General features: G+C 42.9%; 1 protein-coding gene across 1 annotated transcript in view; it reads right to left on the bottom strand.

The window, feature by feature from the left end:
* Window positions 1-1,697: 1,697 nt before the first annotated feature.
* LOC308154565 (low density lipoprotein receptor adapter protein 1) overlaps window positions 1,698-14,164 on the bottom strand; it is a gene marked incomplete at both ends in the record, with an annotated part of 108,949 nt that continues 96,482 nt past the window's right edge. The window contains one exon of the mRNA XM_080527709.1: window positions 1,698-1,736. Coding sequence (XP_080383835.1) covers window positions 1,698-1,736 — 39 coding nt within the window. The remainder of the gene's footprint in view (window positions 1,737-14,164) is intronic.

Below are 14,164 nucleotides of genomic sequence, written 5' to 3'. Positions count from 1 at the left end.
CTCCTAAGAAGGAATGACCTGCAGAGTCATCCACAGCGGGCAGCTCACACAAAGCTTTCAAGTGAAGACAGGAGTAAGGCAAGGCAGTATACTGTCCCCCATTCATTCCTTCCTCTTCCTCCTGGCCATCGACTGGATATTGAAGACCACAACGGCACAGAGGAGAAACGGGATCCAGTGGACACTCACAACACAACTGGACGACCTAGACTTCGCAGACGACCTTGCCCTACTATCCCACAGTCAACAACAGATGCAGGAGAAGACGAATATACTGGCAGACACCTCAACACAACTAGGCCTCAACATCCACCAAGCAAAGACCAAAATACTAAAGATCAACACAAACAACGAAGACCCAGTAAACCTGGAGGGAACAGCACTCGAGGAAGTAGAATCCTTCACCTACCTAGGTAGCATCATAGACAAGAAGGGTGGCACGGAGGCAGATGTCAGAGCAAGAATCAGCAAGGCAAGGGCCTCATACATCCAACTAAAGAACATCTGGAGCTCCAAGGTAATCAGTCAGCGGACAAAGATCAGACTCTTCAAATCCAACATCAAGCCAGTACTCCTATACGGATCAGAGACGAGGAGGACAACCAAGATCACAATGACTAGAGTGCAGTCATTCATCAACAGATGCCTGAGGCGGATCCTGAACATCCACTGGCCAGATAGCATCAGTAACAACGATCTCTGGCAGAGAACGGGCGAACAACCAGTGGAAGAACAAATCAAGAGAAGAAGGTGGGGATGGATCGACCACACACTACGCAAACCAAACACCAGCACCACCAGACAGGCCCTTAGATGGAACCCCCAAGGCAAAAGGAAGAGAGGCCGGCCCAAGAACACCTGGCGCAGGGACTTGGAGACAGACATCACACAGACTGGACTGACATGGAAACAGCTGGAAAGCAAAGCACAGGACAGAGGACCCTGGTGAACTGTTGTCGACGGCCTATGCTCCTCCAAAAGGAGCGATAGGCGTAAGTAAGTAAGTATGAAGTTGATGGTGGAAAGACTATTAAGTGTCCTCTTCTTTTAAAGAATTTTCTTGGAATTATGTAATGTCTGACAGAGGGTGTAGGAGCCATGAATATGATTTGTGAGTTATTTGATTTGTTTGTTTATTGTTTTGTTTACATTATCGTTTGATCTTCCTTCCAGAAGTGACACTATTATGGGCGGGCCTGCCTGAGGTTATTTTAAGCACCTGTTTACCTGTATGGCGGGAGTGGAGAGGGAGGGGAGACAGGTTTGCTGTATATTTTGTTGACCGCATTTCATTGACGATTTGTTTGATATAATTTGTTTTTGGTCGCTTTTGGATTTATGTACGTCACTGAGCTGGATTGTTTTATATTCAATAAATGCCCTTAAACGTACCTTTTTATCTCAAGCGAATTATTTTTAGCGCGTCACAACTTCACCCAAACCCTGCTCGCGTCTCTCAGCAACTGGATTTTTGGATAAATCTAGTCGCTACAGAGGGGGACAAGCTCATTGTGTCAACCAAGGATCTACTTCATCCAAAAAGGGGCTTAAATAGTTTTTTAAAAATATATATATTTTGAAGATCAAACATTGAAACTAGCAAATGGCACGTTTTTGTATAATGACCACACACACACACACAAACACATACGCAGATGCAAACAAACACACGCACACACACACCCCTAATGCAAATCTTACCTTGAGAACGCATCATCAAGGCCATCCTCCACATCCTGTAGAATACAATAGAACACAAAGGCAACCCATTAGACACAATTCACATTCATACACATGTACATGAAGGTCAAGTCATGTACATGAAGGCCAAGAAGGTAATATTCTCTGTACCTCCTCAATGCTTCAGCTACAGTATATTTAGCTACATACTGCAATTAACCTTAGTGGGGTGCAAAAATGGGGGCACCCCTGGTTTAAATGTCTGTTACTATTAATCTCCATGGCCCAGTAGTTATTTTTTTTAAATCTCAATCAGATCCGATCAGATTTTGAAATCCCATTTTTTGTAATCCAGGATCAGACAACTCGGACAGATTTTGTCTCAGTATTTCAAAGGAATTTAGGATAGGATCACCCTGATCCAGATTCAGACTTTTCAAGAATACTAGATCCTGAATATCAGTGCTTTAATCCTACCGATTAAGTGGATATGAAGAAGACAAGAGACCACATTGCAGTACTGAAGAGGCGTTTTGCATGCCTCAACTATCTGAGTGGAACCCCAACGACCATGCTGCAACACTGGCTTGTATTGTGCTATTCAATATCCTGTCCATCGCAGGGTCCCCCTCTCTGACATCCATGATCCCCCAGAGCCCCTTGCACCTGCTGATGATCTAGGCCCACCTATGGATTTCCCTCTAAACGAGAGACTGAGTGGTGGTGCAATGCGAGATGCTATTGTCCGCAATTCCTTTTGAAAGGTGATGACAGATGACAGACTTTTTTTTTGTTTAAGATATTTTTTCTTTAATCTAAATTACATTTGTGATTGACAATCTTTGTTGTGATACTTTTATGAGCATAAACATTTGTGTTATCAACATTTGGTTGAAAACAAAATAGGCCACCAAAAACATGACCCCCCCCCCCCCCCCCCCAAAAAAAAAGGGTTAAAAAAAAGAAAAAAGAATTGTGTATTATTTCAGTTAACAAACTTCGCCATCTTATTTATATTAAAACATATTTTTAAATAAATTGTATAGTACATTTTGCTCTGGTAATCCACTGGAAATCCACCCCTCTGGTGGGATCAAGATAATCCAGTTTTTTGGGATCAAACTCCCAATCCTGTGTTGTCGATTTGAACTACCCGTTTTTAAGATTTGATCCAGATTAAAGCTTGGATTTGATTTCCTGATCTGGGGCCCGTTCCACTATGCGAGATTAACTCTGATCCAAGCGATTAACTCTGATCCAGGTTTAAATAAGCTTGCGGTCGGTTCCATCAATGTGGCTCAAATAATGAATGAATGAATGAATGGTCTTTATTGTCATTAATACAGTACGGGTACCATACAGCGACATTTGGGAGGGGGGGCTCCCAGGGTGGGAAATTTGGGAGGGGGGGGCTCCCCTGGTGCTAGGAAAAAAATTACTAAAAACAAGAAGGGAAAAGAGCTGGTTTACATAAATAAAGGCTATATACACTATCCACTATACTATACTATACAAATAAAACACTGTGCTGTACTCTATGCTATGCTATAAATATCCTAACATTTCCTATCTCTGAACCTTATGTACGCGAGGGTTGTCATATTGCACATAGTATTATTGCACATTCATTTAAAGTGTCGCAGTTTGCAGGTTTGAATGTTCACAGTTGTGTTTCAGTATTGCACTTGATTACAATCTAGTAGCTGCCATCAAATTGTCTAGATTGTCCAGGGCCTAGAACCTAGGTCTTTGCTGTGTTCAGGGCCTGAATGGCCCTAGGGTAGAAGCTGAGCTTCAGTCTATTTGTCCTTGCGGACATGGTCCTGAACCGCCTGCCTGAGGGCAGCCAAACAAAGTGTTCGTTCCCAGGGTGGGATGGGTCTCTGGAGATCTTGGAGGCCTTCCTGAGGCAGCGTGTGTTGTACAGCTCTTCCAGAGAGGGGAGGGGGGCGCCGATGATCTTCTGGGCCGATCTCACGACTCTCTGTAGCGCTTTCCTCTCTGCGGCTGTGCAGCTGGAGAACCACACGCAGATGCAGTAGGTGAGGATGCTCTCCACTGTGCAGCGGTAGAAGGTCACAAACAGCTCCTGTCTGAGGTGGTATTTCCTGAGGACTCCCAGGAAGTAGAGCCGCTGTTGTGCCTTCTTGATGATGGCTGCTGTGTTGGTCTTCCAGGTTGCTATGCAACCAATCCTTCTGAGTAATTCTGGTCCCGAGCAGACTTACTGGCTGGTTTAGGTAATGAGTGCGTCAAAAAAGGCTCACAGGCGGAAACTACATCCCGAACGACAGTTCCTCCAGTGTCTTTTAGGAAATATTAGTTCCCACTTCACACGAGATAGATAGATAGATAGTTTGACTGTGTGATAGATGGATAATTTGATATTTTTAAAGTGTGATCGATCGATAGATCGATAGTTTGATTGTGTGATAGATAGATAGATCGATAGATAAAAAAATTAAAAAGTGTAAAAAATAAAATAAAATAGGTATGTCTATCAACTTGCATTGCCGTCATTACAGCGGTGTGGCTGGCGCAGGGGTTAAGGCAGCCAGCTAGAGTTCCGAAGGCTGCGGGTTCGGGACTTGATTTAACTTTACATTTAACCGAAGCCTTCATGCAAATCGATTTACAATATATATATATCTGTCTAAGTGAAACATCTATCCATCAGTAATCATAAGAAAACATAATCTATGCCAAACATAATTTACTCAGAAAGGCTTCAAACACCATTGTAATCGTGTCAGTTCTTGTAAATTAGCCTGCACCATCATTTTATAGCCTATATACTTTTTTAGATGAGATTTTAGATTAGATTCAAACAACGAAATGCAATAAAAAGTGTGTCTGAAGAGGGATTTGAACCACCATCTTAAAATGACGAATAAATACCATGGCAGCGGTCAATACCACTAGGCCATCGTGACGATATGACAGTTTGTAGCCTGCTGCTGATATCACCACAGTAGTTGATAGGGCTGAATAAGGTTTTCATAATGTTGAACCAAAGGTTAAAACAGGATACTCTGTTAATTCTGTATATGAACCTTGTACACCATGAAACTCTGTACAGCCCTGTCTCTGGGCTCTGTTAATGATTGTGTGACCCTTGTACGCTGGACACTGTTTGTGAACTTTTCCTCCCCTGCTTATCAGATTTCCATGAAATGATTCGTTCTGAACACCACCCACTTTTCTAGGACACTGATAGGATCACCACTGCCTCCCCCTTTCCATTCTGTATGAGAATATGAGAATAAAAGACTGACTTACAGGAGGAGAAGATTAGTACCAATATGGCGTCTCTCTCTCAGGAGAGGCCTCATATTCGTCCTCCTTGCAAGTAAATAATAATCATGATTGATTCCGTGTCTCTTTGTTGTTTAAAGTCTACTACGGTCTGTTTGAACTAGCGACGGGTTAGCATGGCTTGCATTACAACCAAGCTGAACAGAATATAGCATTTAAGACCAGAACCAGAACCCGACATTTGGTCCTTCTGAAGCCGGATCTCAAGGTCGTCTGATGGGGGAAGAAGACTCGACAACGCCGACAGTCTGTCGACAGCCCGGATCCAGGATCCGGACAAAGTCCTGGAACGTTGAATTCGGTCCAGGCCGGTTAGATGTCGAACCTTTCTCCTCCAAAAGGACGGCTGACGAGATCCAGACCAAGACATAAGCAACAAAGACCGGTAAATATAATAGAAACTATGAATGAAAGTGAATTATAATAGAAAAAGAAAGATTGCAATCGAAATGAATAGTCTATCTATCCTAAATTGTACAAAATAGGAGTTGTTTGACATGCAAAAAGAATCCACTTTAAAAGACAGATGTATATCTTTTTATATGTAAACAGTAGACTAATGGAAATTAGACTGTGGAGCTTGACATACGAAGGGAATCCACTTTGAAAGATAAGTGTATATCCTTTCGTGTTAGGTAAACAGCAGACTAAGAATGGAACTGAAACTATGACTGAAAGTGAGAATTACAAAAGTGTAGAATTAGAAAGTGTATGTGTTAGAATTAGAGGAGATTAAGGATACTGTATGTTCAGTGACAGAGAGAGAGCAGAGAGAGTGTGTGTGTTTAAGACAGAGAGAGGGAATGTGTGTTTGAGTAAGAGATAAGAGAGAGTGTGTGTGACAGAGAGAGCGAGTGTATGTGTGTGTGTAAGAGATAAGAGAGAGTGTGTGTGTTTAAGACAGAGAGAGGGAATGTGTGTTTGAGACAGAGGGAGAGAAAGCAGTAGAAAGTAGGAGACGAGTAGAGGAGACGAGGAGAGGAGACTAGGAAACGAGTAGAGGAGACGAGGAGAGGAGACTAGGAGACTAGTAGAGGAGTAGAGGAGACTAGGAGACTAGGAGACGAGTAGAGGAGACGAGGAGAGGAGACTAGGAGAGGAGTAGAGGAGACTAGGAGACTAGGAGACGAGAAGAGGAGACGAGGAGAGGAGACTAGGAGACTAGTAGAGGAGTAGAGGAGACTAGGAGACGAGAAGAGGAGACGAGGAGAGGAGACTAGGAGACTAGTAGAGGAGTAGAGGAGACTAGGAGACGAGGAGAGGAGACAAGGAATAGACAGACAGACAGGAGACAGACAGACAGAAAGAGAGGAATAGACAGACAGACAGGAGACAGACAGACAGACAGAGAGACACAGAGAGAGAGAGAGACAGACAGAGAGACAGACAGAGAGAGAGACAGACAGACAGAGAGAGAGAGAGAGGGAGAGACAGACAGACACAGACAGACAGAGAGAAAGAGAGAGAGAGAGAGAGAGAGAGAGAGAGAGAGAGAGAGAGTTGTTTAAGGAGAGGAGAAACACACGGGAGGGGACTATGAACTGTGTGCGTTTGAGGCAGAAGAGGAGCGCAAGGGTGGGGGCTATGTGTCAGAGTGGACACAGAACAGGAAACAGGGAGCATGGAACAGCAAACAGAGAGAGAGAGAGAGAGAGAGGGAGGGAGACAGAGGACAAACTGCTATTTTATTTTTAGTGTGACCCCCTCCTGATCCACAGAACAGAGACCAGGGGAGTAATACGAATTTGGACGAATGACAAAGTTTATAGAATAGATGGGAAAATTGTATTACCACAAAGCCTCTACAAACAGCAGCTAATTTGATACATGGTCTTTTTAATGACATGTATCAAAAAGCAGGGAAGGTGATTGACAGGGATTAATGCACATTTTCACGTATATAATTACACACAATTAAAAAAAAAAAAATATAGTGATAATGGCGCACATTTCGTGAATGAATTGATCAAACACAGTGTCCAAACACCTGGACATTGAAGAGTGTGTTTCTCTAATGGAAACACACATGACAATAAAATTGAGACCTATGGGTTTGATTGAATGAATGAATGAATGAATGAATGAAATAAATGAAATTAATGAATTTGAAATAGTAAATGGGAGAAGGGGTTTAGACTACCCATAGTAGACGACAATAGGGAAGTATTGATTGATTGATTGAAAACTTTATTAGAAGATTTGCAGAAGCAAGTGACATGAAAGTACATATTTCAATTGGGGTCCTTGATACTCAATTCATCGTTATATGTAAAGACAGCAGATTTGGCAGAAACAGAAAACACACTGGCCACGTGGATGGCTATTTAGGAAATAGGAAATAGCCAGAACAAATGATCTGCCAGTCCCTTCTGTTTCCTACAGGATCAAGAATACAACCTGATGACCAGATCCTCATCGACGAGATGGAAGGAGGACACTGGCGCAGCCCGCGGTGGGTTGGGCCATTTGGGGTGCTGCTGAGCATCTCAACTGCTGTCAAGATCGCGGAGCGAGATACGTGGATGCACAGAGCCATTGAGGGAGGGTGACATTGTTCCCCCCGAACGACGGGTAGTGGTGGAAGCCCGGGCTACAAAGGGGTTATTCATTTAGTGAATATTACGTCTCAAACCCTGTGAAGAATTCTTCAGATCCACTATCTCTTAGAATGAGGGGACCAAATCCTCCCGACGACCCAAACGAGACGCCCGTCCAGGCACACGACCCAGTCTGGGGCAGTAATGTCCCAGATGACAAGAAACCTTGAACTATCAATCAGAGACATTTGTAAACGCATCCCTTACGATAAACGAAGCCTAGAACCGCGAAATCGATCAGATCAGACTGATGACACTCCAGAACTGAATGACTCTTGACCTATCGACTGCAGTGGCAGGAGGAACATGTGTGATGCTTGACACCAAATGATTGTTTGTTGTGTCTTCCCCTGCTTCAAAGCTATGACTAACAAACTGATTTCAGGAATATTTGGAACCTAAGTACCTAACCCAATTTGAGAAACTCTAATCCAAGTTGAGATTCATGTGTGATCTGTACGGCGATGTTGAATGACAGTTAAACTAGAAAATATGAAAGAAAGTTAAAACGACCTGAATAAAGAAGAGAATGTTTGTATCGTGATAAATTATGAAAAACAGCAGGGAATGATAGGGCTGAATAAGGTTTTCATAATGTTGAACCAAAGGTTAAAACAGGATACTCTGTTAATTCTGTATATGAACCTTGTACACCATGAAACTCTGTACAGCCCTGTCTCTGGGCTCTGTTAATGATTGTGTGACCCTTGTACGCTGGACACTGTTTGTGAACTTTTCCTCCCCTGCTTATCAGATTTCCATGAAATGATTCGTTCTGAACACCACCCACTTTTCTAGGACACTGATAGGATCACCACTGCCTCCCCCTTTCCATTCTGTATGAGAATATGAGAATAAAAGACTGACTTACAGGAGGAGAAGATTAGTACCAATATGGCGTCTCTCTCTCAGGAGAGGCCTCATATTCGTCCTCCTTGCAAGTAAATAATAATCATGATTGATTCCGTGTCTCTTTGTTGTTTAAAGTCTACTACGGTCTGTTTGAACTAGCGACGGGTTAGCATGGCTTGCATTACAACCAAGCTGAACAGAATATAGCATTTAAGACCAGAACCAGAACCCGACATTTGGTCCTTCTGAAGCCGGATCTCAAGGTCGTCTGATGGGGGAAGAAGACTCGACAACGCCGACAGTCTGTCGACAGCCCGGATCCAGGATCCGGACAAAGTCCTGGAACGTTGAATTCGGTCCAGGCCGGTTAGATGTCGAACCTTTCTCCTCCAAAAGGACGGCTGACGAGATCCAGACCAAGACATAAGCAACAAAGACCGGTAAATATAATAGAAACTATGAATGAAAGTGAATTATAATAGAAAAAGAAAGATTGCAATCGAAATGAATAGTCTATCTATCCTAAATTGTACAAAATAGGAGTTGTTTGACATGCAAAAAGAATCCACTTTAAAAGACAGATGTATATCTTTTTATATGTAAACAGTAGACTAATGGAAATTAGACTGTGGAGCTTGACATACGAAGGGAATCCACTTTGAAAGATAAGTGTATATCCTTTCGTGTTAGGTAAACAGCAGACTAAGAATGGAACTGAAACTATGACTGAAAGTGAGAATTACAAAAGTGTAGAATTAGAAAGTGTATGTGTTAGAATTAGAGGAGATTAAGGATACTGTATGTTCAGTGACAGAGAGAGAGCAGAGAGAGTGTGTGTGTTTAAGACAGAGAGAGGGAATGTGTGTTTGAGTAAGAGATAAGAGAGAGTGTGTGTGACAGAGAGAGCGAGTGTATGTGTGTGTGTAAGAGATAAGAGAGAGTGTGTGTGTTTAAGACAGAGAGAGGGAATGTGTGTTTGAGACAGAGGGAGAGAAAGCAGTAGAAAGTAGGAGACGAGTAGAGGAGACGAGGAGAGGAGACTAGGAAACGAGTAGAGGAGACGAGGAGAGGAGACTAGGAGACTAGTAGAGGAGTAGAGGAGACTAGGAGACTAGGAGACGAGTAGAGGAGACGAGGAGAGGAGACTAGGAGAGGAGTAGAGGAGACTAGGAGACTAGGAGACGAGAAGAGGAGACGAGGAGAGGAGACTAGGAGACTAGTAGAGGAGTAGAGGAGACTAGGAGACGAGAAGAGGAGACGAGGAGAGGAGACTAGGAGACTAGTAGAGGAGTAGAGGAGACTAGGAGACGAGGAGAGGAGACAAGGAATAGACAGACAGACAGGAGACAGACAGACAGAAAGAGAGGAATAGACAGACAGACAGGAGACAGACAGACAGACAGAGAGACACAGAGAGAGAGAGAGACAGACAGAGAGACAGACAGAGAGAGAGACAGACAGACAGAGAGAGAGAGGGAGAGACAGACACAGACAGACAGAGAGAAAGAGAGAGAGAGAGAGAGAGAAAGAGAGAGAGAGAGAGAGAGAGAGAGAGAGAGAGAGTTGTTTAAGGAGAGGAGAAACACACGGGAGGGGACTATGAACTGTGTGCGTTTGAGGCAGAAGAGGAGCGCAAGGGTGGGGGCTATGTGTCAGAGTGGACACAGAACAGGAAACAGGGAGCATGGAACAGCAAACAGAGAGAGAGAGAGAGAGAGAGGGAGGGAGACAGAGGACAAACTGCTATTTTATTTTTAGTGTGACCCCCTCCTGATCCACAGAACAGAGACCAGGGGAGTAATACGAATTTGGACGAATGACAAAGTTTATAGAATAGATGGGAAAATTGTATTACCACAAAGCCTCTACAAACAGCAGCTAATTTGATACATGGTCTTTTTAATGACATGTATCAAAAAGCAGGGAAGGTGATTGACAGGGATTAATGCACATTTTCACGTATATAATTACACACAATTAAAAAAAAATAAATATAGTGATAATGGCGCACATTTCGTGAATGAATTGATCAAACACAGTGTCCAAACACCTGGACATTGAAGAGTGTGTTTCTCTAATGGAAACACACATGACAATAAAATTGAGACCTATGGGTTTGATTGAATGAATGAATGAATGAATGAATGAAATAAATGAAATTAATGAATTTGAAATAGTAAATGGGAGAAGGGGTTTAGACTACCCATAGTAGACGACAATAGGGAAGTATTGATTGATTGATTGAAAACTTTATTAGAAGATTTGCAGAAGCAAGTGACATGAAAGTACATATTTCAATTGGGGTCCTTGATACTCAATTCATCGTTATATGTAAAGACAGCAGATTTGGCAGAAACAGAAAACACACTGGCCACGTGGATGGCTATTTAGGAAATAGGAAATAGCCAGAACAAATGATCTGCCAGTCCCTTCTGTTTCCTACAGGATCAAGAATACAACCTGATGACCAGATCCTCATCGACGAGATGGAAGGAGGACACTGGCGCAGCCCGCGGTGGGTTGGGCCATTTGGGGTGCTGCTGAGCATCTCAACTGCTGTCAAGATCGCGGAGCGAGATACGTGGATGCACAGAGCCATTGAGGGAGGGTGACATTGTTCCCCCCGAACGACGGGTAGTGGTGGAAGCCCGGGCTACAAAGGGGTTATTCATTTAGTGAATATTACGTCTCAAACCCGGTGAAGAATTCTTCAGATTCACTATCTCTTAGAATGAGGGGACCAAATCCTCCCGACGACCCAAACGAGACGCCCGTCCAGGCACACGACCCAGTCTGGGGCAGTAATGTCCCAGATGACAAGAAACCTTGAACTATCAATCAGAGACATTTGTAAACGCATCCCTTACGATAAACGAAGCCTAGAACCGCGAAATCGATCAGATCAGACTGATGACACTCCAGAACTGAATGACTCTTGACCTATCGACTGCAGTGGCAGGAGGAACATGTGTGATGCTTGACACCAAATGATTGTTTGTTGTGTCTTCCCCTGCTTCAAAGCTATGACTAACAAACTGATTTCAGGAATATTTGGAACCTAAGTACCTAACCCAATTTGAGAAACTCTAATCCAAGTTGAGATTCATGTGTGATCTGTACGGCGATGTTGAATGACAGTTAAACTAGAAAATATGAAAGAAAGTTAAAACGACCTGAATAAAGAAGAGAATGTTTGTATCGTGATAAATTATGAAAAACAGCAGGGAATGATAGGGCTGAATAAGGTTTTCATAATGTTGAACCAAAGGTTAAAACAGGATACTCTGTTAATTCTGTATATGAACCTTGTACACCATGAAACTCTGTACAGCCCTGTCTCTGGGCTCTGTTAATGATTGTGTGACCCTTGTACGCTGGACACTGTTTGTGAACTTTTCCTCCCCTGCTTATCAGATTTCCATGAAATGATTCGTTCTGAACACCACCCACTTTTCTAGGACACTGATAGGATCACCACTGCCTCCCCCTTTCCATTCTGTATGAGAATATGAGAATAAAAGACTGACTTACAGGAGGAGAAGATTAGTACCAATATGGCGTCTCTCTCTCAGGAGAGGCCTCATATTCGTCCTCCTTGCAAGTAAATAATAATCATGATTGATTCCGTGTCTCTTTGTTGTTTAAAGTCTACTACGGTCTGTTTGAACTAGCGACGGGTTAGCATGGCTTGCATTACAACCAAGCTGAACAGAATATAGCATTTAAGACCAGAACCAGAACCCGACAGTAGTAAATATTAATTTATTAAAATATGAACATATAACAATAACTGGGGCTAGTATGACCTACGCATTTAATCGGTCAGCAATTTCTTGCCAAACCATTTCCCTCGCCTTGTTAATTGCGGCAGTATTACACTATTTTACATCTTATTTGTCGTCTTCATAAAGATCAATCTTCATTTCGACAGTTTGACTCTTCGGGGCTCTTTATGTCTGCGTGCACGCGCCCATATCGAGGATTTCTAAGCCGGTGTTCTGTGAACACTCATGACACAAGCCTGATCCTCGTTCGAGGAATCACCTGAGGCTTGAATTCCAATCCCGAGTTGCCTGATCGCAGGATTTATTTTAATCGCCGATATACTAATCAACGTTAGTGGAACGGCCCCCTGATCGGATATCAAAGTGATCCTAATCCTGTTTTTTGGTTTTGAACTACCCAAAATCCAAATCTGATCCGATCAGATAGGGATTAAACGTTTTTTTAACTACTGGGCCCATGTGATTGAAAGCAAACCTCAACACTAAATGCTACAAAGTTAAACATGACACCTTTCTGCAAACCGATGGCCGAAACGCAAAACCTTCTATCTGCAAAATTAACTTTTTTTTCACAGACAGACCTATCATGTGCAGCCTTCCTTATTGTCATCATTTAAAGTGAAAACCACGAATCAGCTACTTTTTTGCAGATAGCGTTGCAGATTTTGCGTTTCGGCCATCAAAATGTTAAAGCAAGGTGTTACGTCCACATGTGTCCTTGTTGTGTTTCCTTCCCTTCTGTGTTCTCCTCTATCATTCTCCATCCAGGTGTTGTCAATTGGCCAATCATTCCCTCATTCATCATCCCACTCCCATCCAATCAGAAGGCTGCCCATTCTCCAATCAGAGGGCTGCCCGTCTGTTTAAATGCTCCTCCTTGTCTCCCATTGTTAGTTGACTGTTTGGTTGTGTTTTGTTTGTTAGTTTGTCAACTCTTAGTTTCTTAGGTTGTTTGTGTTATTTCGTACGTACCTTTTTCATTATCCATTTAGTTGTTTGTTTAGAGTAAGATTAAGTTTGGTTGTTTGTTTGTTTGATTTAGTATTGACTACAGTTTATTTCCATTTTTGTATTGTCACACACTAGCCAAAGGAAACAGGCGTAGTATACCCTTGGGTATACATTCCATCACGTAGACTCATCTATGTTAAATACATTAGGCAAAGGAGCGGCTGTCATTATGTAGAATTGTAATCACTGGTAGGGTCTCACTTTATTATTTTGTTTCTTTGGGTTGACACCGCTCATAGTCTACCTGTTGTCCTATGGCTTGTGTTTTTGTACACCACCATTTGTTTATTAAATCATTGTACTTTAGTTCGTTCGTGTTGTGCCTTTTATTTAGTCTTTTACCTCCCACACTACAAGTGGCAGTGTACGTACACCCTTTATGTTACAGCTCCCCCCCTACACCCCCTAGACGTAGAGCCATAAGACCTGGGGTTCGTAACATAAATTGGGCGCTCGTCCCGGATACATGTTCATTATTATTTAGTAGCCTACTTTGCTCTTGTAAGTGTTAGTTTAATTTGAAGCCATGTGTGTATCACGGAGTGCTTGTGGAGTAGCAATGGCTACCTTTGACGTTAGCAGCTTTCTGGCTGATCCGTCTATAGATCAAGTTAACGCATGTCGGAAAGCTGATTTATATGCCATAGCAGATCACTTTGGAGTCACGGTTCAGAGGACCATGGTAAAGGTGAAACTGAGAGAATGTGTCATGGCGATGCTGGTGGACAGGAAGGTGTTTGTTGGAGAAGCAGCTAGTCTGTGTGTTGGTGAGAAAGCTGGTTCGCTCCCTCCTTCGTCTACTCCCAGCAGGTTTGACAAACATGAGGTGGTGGGGCATAATGTCGGTGCAGCAGCGGAGGCTGATGTAGTGGCTAGACCGCCTAACACCTTGCCACGTTTTGATCCTGATTCCCTGCCTTTGAG

Source organism: Nansenia antarctica, assembly GCF_963989245.1.
Source record: "Nansenia antarctica genome assembly, chromosome: 3".
In the NCBI taxonomy this organism is placed as follows: domain Eukaryota; kingdom Metazoa; phylum Chordata; class Actinopteri; order Argentiniformes; family Microstomatidae; genus Nansenia; species Nansenia antarctica.
The sequence above is the reverse complement of the archived record's forward strand: the minus strand, read 5'-3'. Positions and strand labels throughout refer to the sequence as shown.